The sequence below is a fragment of the Oncorhynchus mykiss genome, chromosome 10 (genome assembly GCF_057628025.1).
Source record: "Oncorhynchus mykiss isolate SJ-2025 chromosome 10, ASM5762802v1, whole genome shotgun sequence".
In the NCBI taxonomy this organism is placed as follows: domain Eukaryota; kingdom Metazoa; phylum Chordata; class Actinopteri; order Salmoniformes; family Salmonidae; genus Oncorhynchus; species Oncorhynchus mykiss.
In genome coordinates, this window is record NC_143031.1 from 81,585,912 (window position 1) to 81,600,911 (window position 15,000).

At 39.1% G+C, this 15,000-nt stretch overlaps 1 protein-coding gene across 1 annotated transcript in view; it reads right to left on the reverse strand.

The window, feature by feature from the left end:
• LOC110514272 (adhesion G protein-coupled receptor L3-like) overlaps window positions 1-15,000 on the reverse strand; it is a 310,536-nt gene that overhangs the window by 231,890 nt on the left and 63,646 nt on the right. The window contains exon 2 of the mRNA XM_090188086.1: window positions 3,725-3,888. Within this exon, the coding sequence (XP_090044212.1) occupies window positions 3,725-3,888 (164 nt within the window). The remainder of the gene's footprint in view (window positions 1-3,724; window positions 3,889-15,000) is intronic.

Genomic DNA, 15,000 nt, shown 5'->3' on the forward strand with positions numbered 1-15,000 from the left:
TGTGAGAGAGTGTGCGTGTGAGAGAGAGTGTGCGTGTGAGAGATTGTGCGTGTGAGAGAGAGTGTGTGTATGAGAGAGTGTGTGTGTGAGAGAGTGTGCGTGTGTGAGAGAGTGTGCGTGTGTGAGAGTGTATGTGTGTGAGAGAGTGTGCGTGTGAGAGAGTGTGATAGACTCCATCTAGATCAGTCTCAGCCTTAAGGCCTGAAACGACACGAAACAACAAGATACAGTTGGAAGTGGGAAGTTTACATACACCTCAGCCAAATACATTTAAACTCAGTTTTTCACAATTCCTGATATTTAAAATGTAAAATTCACTGTCTTAGGATCACTACTTTATTTTAAGAATGTGAAATGTCAGAATAATAGTAGAGACAACGATTTATTTCAGATTTTTTTCTTTCATCCCATTCCCAGTGGGTCAGAAGTTTACATACACTCAGTTAGTCTTTGGTAGCATTGCCTTTAAATGGTTTAACTTGGGTCAAACGTTGCGGGGAGCCTTCCACAATAAGTTGGGTGAATTTTGGCCCATTCCTCCTTGCCTCCTTGCTTGCACATGCTCTTTCAGTTCTGCCCACAAATGTTCTATAGGATTGAGGTCAGGGCTTTGTGATGGCCACTCCAATACCTTGACTTTGTTGTCCTGAAGCCATTTTGCCACAACTTTGGAAGTATGCTTGGGGTCATTGTCCATTTGGAAGACCCATTTGGGACCAACCTTTAACTTCCTGACTGATGTCTTGAGATGTTGCTTCAATATATCCACATAATTATCCTACCTCATGATGCCATCTATTTTGTGAAGTGCACCAGTCCCTCCTGCAGCAAAGCCTCCCCTCAACATGATGCTGCCACCCCCGTGCTTCACGGTTGGGATGGTGTTCTTCGGCTTGCAAGCATCCCCCGTTTTCCTCCAAACACAACGATGGTCATTATGGCCAAACAGTTAATATTTTTGTTTCATCAGACCAGAGGACATTTTTCCAAAAGTACGATCTTTGTCCCCATGTGCATTTGCAAACTGTCTGGCTTTTTAATGACAGTTTTGGAGCAGCGGCTTCTTCCTTGCTGAGCGGCCATTCAGGTTATGTCGATATAGGACTCATTTGACTGTGGATATAGATACATTTGTACCTGTTTCCTCCAGCATCTTCACAAGGTCCTTTGCTGTTGTTCTGGGATTGATTTGCACTTTTCGCACCAATGTACGTTCATCTCTAGGAGACAGAACGTGTCTGCTTCCTGAGTGGTATGACGGCTGCATGGTCCCATGGTGTTTATACTTGCGTACTATTGTTTGTACAGATTAACATGGTACCTTCAGGCATTTGGAAATTGCTCCCAAGGATGAACCAGACTTGTGGAGGTCTGCAATTTTCTTTCTGAGATCTTAGCTGATTTTTTATTTTTTTTCCCATGATCTCAAGTTTGATGGTAGGCCTTGAAATACATCAACAGGTACACCTCCAATTGACTCAAATGATGTCAATTAGCCTATCAGAAGCTTCTAAAGCCATGACATAATTTTCAGGAATTTTCCAAGTCAACTTAGTGTATGTAAACTTCTGACCCACAAGAAATTGTGATACTGGGAATTATAAGTTAAATAACCTGCCTGTAAACAACTGTTTGAAAAATTCCTTGTGTAGAAGAGAGAGAGTGGAGAGAAGAAGGGAGAGAGCAGAGAGTAGAGAGAAGAAGAAGGGAGAGAGTGGAGAGAAGAAGGGAGAGAGCAGAGAGAAGAAGAAGGGAGAGTAGAGAGAAGAAGAAGGGAGAGTAGAGAGAAGAAGAAGGGAGAGAGTGGAGAGAAGAAGAAGGGAGAGTAGAGAGAAGAAGAGGGGAGAGAGTAGAGAGAAGAAGAGGGGAGAGAGTGGAGAGAAGAAGAAGGGAGAGTAGAGAGAAGAAGAGGGGAGAGAGTAGAGAGAAGAAGAGGGGAGAGAGTGGAGAGAAGAAGAAGGGAGATAGCAGAGAGAGGAAGAGGGGAGAGAGCAGAGAGAGGAAGAGGGGAGAGAGCAGAGAAGAAGAGGGGAGAGAGTGGAGAGAAGAAGAGGGGAGAGAGCAGAGAGAGGAAGAGGGGAGAGAGTATAGAGAAGAAGGGAGGGAGTAGAGAGAAGAAGGGAGAGAGTAGAGAGAAGAAGAAGGGAGAGAGTAGAGAGAAGAAGGGAGAGAGCAGAGAGAAGAAGAGGGGAGAGAGTAGAGAGAAGAAGAAGGGAGAGTAGAGAGAAGAAGTAGGGAGAGAGTAGAGAGAAGAAGAAGGGAGAGAGTAGAGAGAAGAAGAAGGGAGAGTAGAGAGAAGAAGAAGGGAGAGTAGAGAGAAGAAGAGGGGAGAGAGTGGAGAGAAGAAGAGGGGAGAGAGCAGAGAGAGGAAGAAGGGAGAGAGCAGAGAGAAGAACAAGGGTGAGAGTGGAGAGAAGAAGAGGGGAGAGAGTGGAGAGAGGAAGAGGGGAGAGAGCAGAGAGAAGAAGAAGGGAGAGTAGAGAGAATAAGAGGGGAGAGAGTAGAGAGAAGAACAAGGGAGAGAGTGGAGAGAAGAAGTTATCTAAACATTATCATAGACACCAGACGGACGAGGATAATGTTAATGCTCTTTACTGTCGTCTTCATATCCACATTCACAGATGAAAAATAAGGTAGAAACATGGATGAAGGACTTTACGTGACAGTTAGACATTTGAAAAACCGCAGCTCCCCGTTGACTGTCCTCCAGCACGCGTTCCATTTAAAATTTGAATCCAAACGATTTAACAGTCAAAGACACAAGATCAAAGTCTGAGGTAATTGTAGACCTTCAAAGACGTCTCTTAGTGGCCCGACATTCTCACAGACAGATGACAGCCGGAGTAAAGTCAGTAAACCACAACGTTGAAGCGACAGTTAAGACATCTTTTAAAGGTAAAGCTCCTGTTGACTGTCCTCCAGCCGGGTATTTACCTCAGCCAATCTCACTGAGACGGAGTGGGATTTACATGTCGAATCACATCGTACAGACGGGGATGCTAATGCCTTTAAACAGGAATACATGCTTTAATTCAAACAGACACACACTGTCTGATGGAGACACATCTCATAGTTATTATTAGCTATGCTGTGTGTGTGTCTGGCTGATTCTCTCTCTCTCTGTGTGTGTGTGTGTGTGTGTGTGTGTGTGTCTGGCTGATTCTCTCTCTGTGTGTGTGTGTGTGTGTGTGTGTGTGTGTGTGTGTGTGTGTGTGTGTGTGTGTGTGTGTGTGTGTGTGTGTGTGTGTGTGTGTGTGTGTGTGTGAGAACGTGTGTGTGTGTGTGTGTGTGTGTGTGTGTGTGTGTGTGTGTGTGTGTGTGTGTGTGTGTGTGTGTGTGTGTGTGTGTGTGTGTGTGTGTGTGTGTGTGTGTGTGTGTGTGTGTGTGTGTGTGTGTGTGTCTCTCTCTCTGTGGTACACCATGATTGACAGCAGACATGAATAGGATTAAGTCCAAGTGGGCCATCGGTCCCTGCAGGAGGCTTCACAGACTTCTGTTGGCAAGGGACAGGAACACACACACACACATACTCAAATACACACACACACACACACACACACACAAAGACTACCCGCTGTGTCTACCTTCGCAAACACTACACAAACCATGTTTACTTTGGTGTGTGTGTGTGTATGTGTGTGTGTGTGTGGCTGCGTGTCTGCATGTGTGTGTGTGTGTGTGTGTATGTGTGTGTGTGTGTGTGTGTGTGTGTGTGTGTGCTTACCGAGGGTGAGGGGGGCGAACAAGGTGAAGATGAAGAGCAGGCGTGAGGTCCACATGACCTTAGAAGAAGGTGACCCGGAAGTATTGATGATGTTACTTCTTGCTGAACCCCAACGACCTCGGAGGGGGTTACTCCTCTCACGGCTCAGAGATGAAACCATACGCCTGGAGAGAGAAGATGGGCAATGTTAAAAGATACAGGACAAAGAGAGAGAGAGAGAGAGAGAGAGAGAGAGACAGAGAGAGACAGAGAGAGAGAGAGAGAGAGAGACAGAGAGAGATACACAGACAGACAGAGACAGACAGAGAGAGAGAGAGAGAGAGAGAGAGAGAGAGAGAGACAGAGAGACACAGACAGACAGAGACAGACAGAGAGAGAGAGAGAGAGAGACAGAGAGAGAGAGCAGATAACACGCTGAGACAACAGAACAGACAGCTTGGCGTTAGCACCAGAGTCATATGGTTTTGTGGTCATGGTCGTTGGTTCATTAGGTAATACATTAATGCCAGCCTGATAGAACGACGAGACAAAATGCTACAATGGCCCACGGAGAAGGACAGACCTTCTGCATCCCAAAATGAAACCGATTTCCTGGACTACAGTTGGTTGGTAGTGCACTACTTTAGACTAGAACCTTATAGAGCTCTGGTGCAAAGAGTAGTGCACTATATAGGGAACAGGGTTCCATCGTTGCTATGGTCACGTTGCTACGGTCACGTTGCTACGGAGACGTTTGTGTGTGGTTCACTTGGTATTCCTACGCGGTGTGACAGTGTGAGGCGTATTGACGTCTGCTGTCGCAGTGATAAATGTAGGGGCCTAAATATACCCAAACGGCACCCCCTATTCCCTAGTAAAGTACACTTGTTTAGACATGGGGATCATAGGGAGATGGTGAAAAGTAGTGCACTACATATAGGGAATAGGGAGCCGTTTGGAACACAGGAACACAGTGTGAAATGTATTGATGTTCGTAAACTAATTGTTCATTTCATGCTCGATCTGTTATAAATAATTCACTGTGAGAACCTGGATGCTGTTTGATCGAAAGACGTATGTTTGAGATGATGTGTCCCAAATAGCACCATATTCACTATGCTGCTGACCCGGGCTCATCAAGCTCTGGTCTAAAGTAGTGCACTATATAGGGAATAGGGCTCTGGTCACTAGTAGTTCACTATATCGGGAATAGGGCCCTGGTCACTAGTAGTGCACTATATAGGGAATAGGGCTCTGGTCACTAGTAGTGCACTATATAGGGAATAGGGCTCTGTTCTAAAGTAGTGCACTATATAGGGAATAGGGCCCTGGTCTAAAGTAGTGCAATATATAGGGAATAGGGCTCTGGTCTAAAGTAGTGCAATATATAGGGAATAGGGCTCTGGTCTAAAGTAGTGCACTATATAGGGAATAGGGCCCTGGTCTAAAGTAGTGCACTATATAGGGCATAGGGCTCTGGTCTATAGTAGTGCACTATATAGGGAATAGGGCCCTGGTCTAAAGTAGTGCACTATATAGGGAATAGGGCCCTGGTCTAAAGTAGTGCACTATATAGGGAATAGGGCTCTGGTCTAAAGTAGTGCACTATATAGGGAATAGGGCCCTGGTCTAAAGTAGTACACTATATAGGGAATAGGGCTCTGGTCTAAAGTAGTGCACTATATAGGGAATAGGGCCCTGGTCTAAAGTAGTGCACTATATAGGGAATAGGGCTCTGGTCTAAAGTAGTGCACTATATAGGGAATAGGGCTCTGGTCTAAAGTAGTGCACTATATAGGGAATAGGGCTCTGGGCTAAAGTAGTGCACTATATAGGGAATAGGGCTCTGGTCTAAAGTAGTGCACTATATAGGGAATAGGGCTCTAGTCTAAAGTAGTGCACTATATAGGGAATAGGGCTCTGGTCTAAAGTAGTGCACTATATAGGGAATAGGGTCCTGGTCTAAAGTACTGCACTATATAGGGAATAGGGCTCTGGTCTAAAGTAGTGCACTATATAGGGACTAGGGCTCTGGTCTAAAGTAGTGCACTATATTTGGAAAATGGTGTCATTTGGACGCAACCGATGAATCAGGTCTCAGGACTATTTTATCTCATTTGTTTCTATGTATCCATCCATCCATCCATCTATCCCTCTGTCAATCCCTCCCTCCCTCCATCCCTGCATCCATCCCTCCATCTACCGTTCCATTAATCCCTCCCTCCCTCGCTCCCTCCCTCCCTCCCTCCCTCCCTCCCTCCATCCATCTCTACATCCACCCATCCCTCCATCCCTCCATCTCTCCATCCATCCCTTGGTCTAAGACAAATATTGGTGTGTATGTTTGACAACCAGAGAGGACCATGGGAAATCCATCAGCTGTAATAGAGACTATTGATCTGCAGAGTGATTGCAGCGTTGTGGAAACACACACACTTCTGCCGTATCACACTGTGAGAGAAACAGGAGGAACCATTTCCGTTCTCTTATATCAAGCCAGTCATCTCAACCTTTTCTCTTGTTATTATAGTTCCCTGAACAGGTGTACTGTAATATGTGTCTAACTTCATATAACTTTATAAAACTGTAATATATATTTAACTTTATATAACTGTAATATATATAACTTTATATAACTGTAATATATCTAACTTCATATAACTTTATATAACTGTAATATATATAACTTTATATAACTGTAATATATATAACTTTATATAACTGTAATATATCAAACTTTATATAACTGTAATATATATAACTTTATATAACTGTAATATATATAACTTTATATAACTGTAATATATATAACTTTATATAACTGTAATATATATAACTTTATATAACTGTAATATATATAACTTTATATAACTGTAATATATATAACTTTATATAACTGTAATATATATAACTATATAACTGTAATATATATAACTTTATATAACTGTAATATATATAACTTTATATAACTGTAATATATCAAACTTTATATAACTGTAATATATATAACTTTATATAACTGTAAAATATATATAACTTTATATAACTGTAATATATCTAACTTCATATAACTATATATAACTGTAATATATATATATAACTTTATATAACTGTAATATATATAACTTTATATAACTGTAATATATCTAACTTCATATAACTATATATAACTGTAATATGTCCAACTTCATATAACTTTATATAAATGGAATATATATAACTGTATATAACTGTAATATATATAACTGTAATATATATAACTGTAATATATATAACTGTAATATATATAACTATATAACTGAAATATATATAACTATATATAACTGTAATATATATAACTATATAACTGAAATATATATAACTGTATATAACTGTAATATATATAACTTTATATAACTGTAATATATATATAACTTTATATAACTGTAATATATATAACTATATATCTGAAATATATATAACTGTATATAACTGTAATATATATAACTTTATATGACTGTAATATATATAACTTTATATAACTGTAATATATATAACATTATATAACTGTAATATATATATAACTTTATATAACTGTAATATATATAACTATATAACTGTAATATATATAACTTTATATAACTGTAATATATATAACTTTATAGAACTGTAATATATATAACTGTATATAACTGTAATATATATAACTTTATATGACTGTAATATATATAACTTTATATAACTGTAATATATATAACTTTATATAACTGTAATATATATAACTTTATATAACTGTAATATATATAACTATATAACTGTAATATATATAACTTTATATAACTGTAATATATATAACTTTATATAACTGTAATATATATAACTGTATATAACTGTAATATATATAACTTTATATGACTGTAATATATATAACTTTATATAACTGTAATATATATAACTTTATATAACTCTAATATGTCTAACTTTATATAACTGTAATATGTATAACTTTATATAACTGTAATATATCTAACTTCATATAACTTTATATAACTGTAATATATATAACTTTATATAACTGTAATATATCTAACTTCATATAACTATATATAACTGTAATATATATAACTGTAATATATATAACTGTAATATATATAACTGTAATATATATATAACTTTATATAACTGTAATATATATAACTTTATATAACTGTAATATATCTAACTTCATATAACTATATATAACTGTAATATATATATATAACTTTATATAACTGTAATATGTATAACTTTATATAACTGTAATATATCTAACTTCATATAACTTTATATAACTGTAATATATATAACTTTATATAACTGTAATATATCTAACTTCATATAACTATATATAACTGTAATATATATAACTGTAATATATATAACTGTAATATATATATATAACTTTATATAACTGTAATATATATAACTTTATATAACTGTAATATATCTAACTTCATATAACTATATATAACTGTAATATATATAACTGTAATATATATATATAACTTTATATAACTGTAATATATATAACTTTATATAACTGTAATATATCTAACTTCATATAACTTTATATAACTGTAATATATATAACTATATAACTGTAATATATATAACTGTATATAGCTGTAATATATATAACTTTATATGACTGTAATATATATAACTTTATATAACTGTAATATATATAACTTTATATACATGTAATATATACAACTGTATACAACTGTATTATATATAACTGCAATATATATAACTGTAATATATATAACTGTAATATAACTTTATATAACTTTAATATGTCTAACTTTATATAACTGTAATATATATAACTTTATATAACTGTAATATAGAACTTTATATAACTGTAATATATATAACTGTAATATATATAACTTTATATAGCTGTAATATATATAACTGTAATATATATAACTGTAATATAAATAACTTTAAATAACTGTAATATATATAACTTTATATACCTGTAATCTATATATAACTTTATATACCTGTAATATATATAACTGTAATATATATATATAACTTTATATAACTGTAATATATATAACTTTATATACCTGTAATATATATAACTGTAATATTTATAACTTTATATAACTGTAATATATATAACTGTAATATATATTACTTTATATAACTGTAAAATATATAACTGTAATATATATAACTTTATATAACTGTAATATATATATATAACTTTATATAACTGTAATATATATAACTGTATAACTGTAATATATATAACTTTATATAACTGTAATATATATAACTTTATATAACTGTAATATATATAACTTTATATAACTGTAATATATATAACTTTATATAACTGTAATATATATAACTTTATATAACTGTAATATATATAACTTTATATAACTGTAATATATATAACTTTATATAACTGTAATATATATAACTTTATATAACTGTAATATATATAACTTTATATAACTGTAATATATTTATATATATATATATATAACTTTATATAACTGTAATATATATAACTTTATATAACTGTAATATATATAACTGTAATATATATATAACTTTATATAACTGTAATATATATACCTTTATATAACTGTAATATATATAACTTTATATAACTGTAATATATATATATATATATAACTTTATATAACTGTAATATATATAACTGTAATATATATAACTTTATATAACTGTAATATACATAACTTTATATAACTGTAATATATATAACTGTATACGGTCATATATATATATATCATATCACTAGAGCCCAACTACAGTCCAGTCTAATCACATCACTACATCACTACATCACTACTACAGTCCAGTCTAATCATCATTACTACAGTCCAGTCTAATCATCACTACTACAGTCCAGTCTAATCATCATCACTACTACAGTCCAGTCTAATCATCACTACTACAGTCCAGTCTAATCATATCACTACATCACTACTACAGTCCAGTCGAATCACATCACTACAGCACTACTACAGTCCAGTCTAATTATCACTACTACAGTCCAGTCTAATCACATCACTACATCACTACTACAGTCCAGTCTAATTATCACTACTACAGTCCAGTCTAATCACATCACTACTACAGTCCAGTCTAATCATCACTACAGCACTACTACAGTCCAGTCTAATCACATCACTACATCACTACTACAGTCCAGTCGAATCACATCACTACAGCACTACTACAGTCCAGTCTAATCACATCACTACATCACTACTACAGTCCAGTCTAATCATCACTACTACAGTCCAGTCTAATCACATCACTACATCACTACTACAGTCCAGTCTAATCATCACTACTACAGTCCAGTCTAATCATCACTACAGCACTACTACAGTCCAGTCTAATCATATCACTACATCACTACTACAGTCCAGTCTAATCATCATTACATCACTACTACAGTCCAGTCTAATCATCACTACATCACTACTACAGTCCAGTCTAATCATCACTACTACAGTCCAGTCTAATCATATCACTACATCACTACTACAGTCCAGTCTAATCATCACTACATCACTACTACAGTCCAGTCTAATCATCACTACTACAGTCCAGTCTAATCATCACTACTACAGTCCAGTCTAATCATCACTACTACAGTCCAGTCTAATCACATCACTACATCACTACTACAGTCCAGTCTAATCATCACTACTACAGTCCAGTCTAATCATCACTACATCACTACTACAGTCCAGTCTAATCATCACTACATCACTACTACAGTCCAGTCTAATCATATCACTACATCACTACTACAGTCCAGTCTAATCATATCACTACATCACTACTACAGTCCAGTCTAATCATCACTACATCACTACTACAGTCCAGTCTAATCATATCACTACATCACTACTACAGTCCAGTCTAATCATATCACTACATCACTACTACAGTCCAGTCTAATCATCACTACATCACTACTACAGTCCAGTCTAATCATCACTACTACAGTCCAGTCTAATCATACCACTACATCACTACTACAGTCCAGTCTAATCATATCACTACATCACTACTACAGTCCAGTCTAATCATCACAACTACAGTCCAGTCTAATCACATCACTACATCACTACTACAGTCCAGTCTAATCATCACTACTACAGTCCAGTCTAATCATATCACTACATCACTACTACAGTCCAGTCTAATCATATCACTACATCTCTATAGCACAACTATAGGACATCTAACATGCTACTTACTGTAAGTGGTCAGATTTGTCCTAACATGCCCCCTGATTTCTCTCTCAACATTCTACTAATGGACTTTCACTAGTTAAAACACAACAGTATCTCTCAACATCCTGCTAATGGACTTTCACTAGTTAAAACACAACAGTATCTCTCAACATTCTACTAATGGGCTTTAACTAGTTAAAACACAATAGTATCTCTCAACATCCTGCTAATGGACTTTAACTAGTTAAAACACAACAGTCTCTCACGCCCCATCAACTTTAGTCAAACCACTCAATGACCTCAACCCGTTCTGATCGATTGCTGCTTAACTCAATGCAACATGAGCTGTTTAGACCAGCTGTCCAAGACCGCATCCCAAATTGCACCCCCACTATTCCCTATATGGGCTCTGGTCCAAAGTAGTGCACTATAAAGGGTACCATTTGGAACGGATCCTAACAGGAACACGGCCCTCAGCAACATATGGCCAAAGCCCACCAGTCAAATCATTCCATTATGACTCCATGATTCTATTGTTCCGTGGTTCCAAAGACAGGTTCCGCAGTTCCATATGTTCCGTCTGACGGTTTTATAAACCCTGTCCAGGACGCTGTCACTCGTCATTATGGAGACTGAGATGAACGAGCTGTTATTATCATCGGATGAGCTTTACAATAAAGTCAAACCGGTCCGTTATTTTATAGCTGATTTTATAGGCTTCAATAAATCCATACAGTCTGGTGTTTACTTCATTAGTAAGGCATAGAGTAACAGTGTCAGGCTGCCATTACACAGGCAGCACACTTCTGATATTGTTGGCTATATAATTGGTTAAAAGATCAGGAAGTGAAAGTACATGATGTAAATGATTAGTTAATGGCATTTAAACGTTTAAATGTTGTTTTCTGAATTTATGTGTTGCAGTATTTTTATTTAGTTGAATTTTAACCCTTTTTTCCCCCATTTCGTGGTATCCAATTGTTTTAGTAGCTACTATCTTGTCTCATCACTACAACTCCCGTACGGCTCGGGAGAGGTTGAAAGTCATGCGTCCTCCGATACACAACCCGCACTGCTTCTTAACACAGCACGCATCCAAGCCAGCCGCACCAATGTGACAGAGGAAACACCGTGCACCTGGCAACCTTGGTTAGCGCGCACTGCGCCCAGCCCGCCACAGGAGTCGCCGGTGCGCGATGAGACAAGGGCCTCCCTAACCCAGATGACGCTAGGCCAATTGTGTGTCGCCCCACTGACCTCCCGGTCGCGGCCGGTTACGACAGAGCCTGGGCGCGAACCCAGAGTCTCTGGTGGCACAGCTGGCGCTACAGTACAGCGCCCTTAACCACTGCGCCACCCGGGAGGCCGTATTGCGTATTATTATTTAATCTTTATTTAACTAGGCAAGTCAGTTAAAGTATATACAATGACAGCCAACCAGGGAACAGTGGGTTTACTGCCTTGTTCAGGGACAGAATGACAGCCTACCAGGGAACAGTGGGTTTACTGCCTTGTTCAGGGACAGAATGACAGCCTACCAGGGAACAGTGGGTTTACTGCCTTGTTCAGGGACAGAATGACAGCCAACCAGGGAACAGTGGGTTAACTGCCTTGTTCAGGGACAGAATGACAGCCTACCAGGGAACAGTGGGTTAACTGCCTTGTTCAGGGACAGAATGACAGCCTACCAGGGAACAGTGGGTTTACTACCTTGTTCAGGGACAGAATGACAGCCAACCAGGGAACAGTGGGTTAACTGCCTTGTTCAGGGACAGAATGACAGCCAACCAGGGAACAGTGGGTTTACTGCCTTGTTCAGGGACACAATGACAGCAAACCAGGGAATAGTGGGTTAACTGCCTTGTTCCGGGACAGAATGACAGCCTACCAGGGAACAGTGGGTTTACTGCCTTGTTCAGGGACACAATGACAGCCTACCAGGGAACAGTGGGGTTTAACTGCCTTGTTCAGGGACAGAATGACAGCCTACCAGGGAACAGTGGGTTAACTGCCTTGTTCCGGGACAGAATGACAGCCTACCAGGGAACAGTGGGGTTTAACTGCCTTGTTCAGGGACAGAATGACAGCCTACCAGGGAACAGTGGGGTTTAACTGCCTTGTTCAGGGACAGAATGACAGCCTACCAGGGAACAGTGGGGTTTAACTGCCTTGTTCAGGGACAGAATGACAGCCTACCAGGGAACAGTGGGTTTAACTGCCTTGTTCAGGGACAGAATGACAGCCTACCAGGGAACAGTGGGGTTTAACTGCCTTGTTCAGGGACAGAATGACAGCCTACCAGGGAACAGTGGGTTTACTGCCTTGTTCAGGGACAGAATGACAGCCAACCAGGGAACAGTGGGTTTAACTGCCTTGTTCAGGGCCAGAATGACAGCCAACCAGGGAACAGTGGGTTAACTGCCTTGTTCAGGGACAGAATGACAGCCTACCAGGGAACAGTGGGTTAACTGCCTTGTTCAGGGACAGAATGACAGCCTACCAGGGAACAGTGGGGTTTAACTGCCTTGTTCAGGGACAGAATGACAGCCTACCAGGGAACAGTGGGTTAACTGCCTTGTTCAGGGACAGAATGACAGCCTACCAGGGAACAGTGGGTTAACTGCCTTGTTCAGGGACAGAATGACAGCCTACCAGGGAACAGTGGGGTTTAACTGCCTTGTTCAGGGACAGAATGACAGCCTACCAGGGAACAGTGGGTTAACTGCCTTGTTCAGGGACAGAATGACAGCCTACCAGGGAACAGTGGGTTTAACTGCCTTGTTCAGGGACAGAATGACAGCCTACCAGGGAACAGTGGGTTTAACTGCCTTGTTCAGGGACAGAATGACAGCCAACCAGGGAACAGTGGGTTAACTGCCTTGTTCAGGGACAGAATGACAGCCTACCAGGGAACAGTGGGTTTAACTGCCTTGTTCAGGGACAGAATGATAGCCAACCAGGGAACAGTGGGTTAACTGCCTTGTTCAGGGACAGAATGACAGCCTACCTGGGAACAGTGGGTTTAACTGCCTTGTTCAGGGACAGAATGACAGCCTACCAGGGAACAGTGGGGTTTACTGCCTTGTTCAGGGACAGAATGACAGCCTACCAGGGAACAGTGGGTTAACTGCCTTGTTCAGGGACAGAATGACAGCCTACCAGGGAACAGTGGGTTAACTGCCTTGTTCAGGGACAGAATGACAGCCTACCAGGGAACAGTGGGGTTTAACTGCCTTGTTCAGGGACAGAATGACAGCCTACCAGGGAACAGTGGGTTAACTGCCTTGTTCAGGGACAGAATGACAGCCTACCAGGGAACAGTGGGTTAACTGCCTTGTTCAGGGACAGAATGACAGCCTACCAGGGAACAGTGGGGTTTAACTGCCTTGTTCAGGGACAGAATGACAGCCTACCAGGGAACAGTGGGTTAACTGCCTTGTTCAGGGACAGAATGACAGCCTACCAGGGAACAGTGGGTTTAACTGCCTTGTTCAGGGACAGAATGACAGCCTACCAGGGAACAGTGGGTTTAACTGCCTTGTTCAGGGACAGAATGACAGCCAACCAGGGAACAGTGGGTTAACTGCCTTGTTCAGGGACAGAATGACAGCCTACCAGGGAACAGTGGGTTTAACTGCCTTGTTCAGGGACAGAATGATAGCCAACCAGGGAACAGTGGGTTAACTGCCTTGTTCAGGGACAGAATGACAGCCTACCTGGGAACAGTGGGTTTAACTGCCTTGTTCAGGGACAGAATGACAGCCTACCAGGGAACAGTGGGGTTTACTGCCTTGTTCAGGGACAGAATGACAGCCTACCAGGGAACAGTGGGTTAACTGCCTTGTTCAGGGACAGAATGACAGCCTACCAGGGAACAGTGGGTTAACTGCCTTGTTCAGGGACAGAATGACAGCCTACCAGGGAACAGTGGGTTAACTGCCTTGTTCAGGGACAGAATGACAGCCTACCAGGGAACAGTGGGTTAACTGCCTTGTTCAGGGACAGAATGACAGCCTACCAGGGAACAGTGGGGTTTAACTG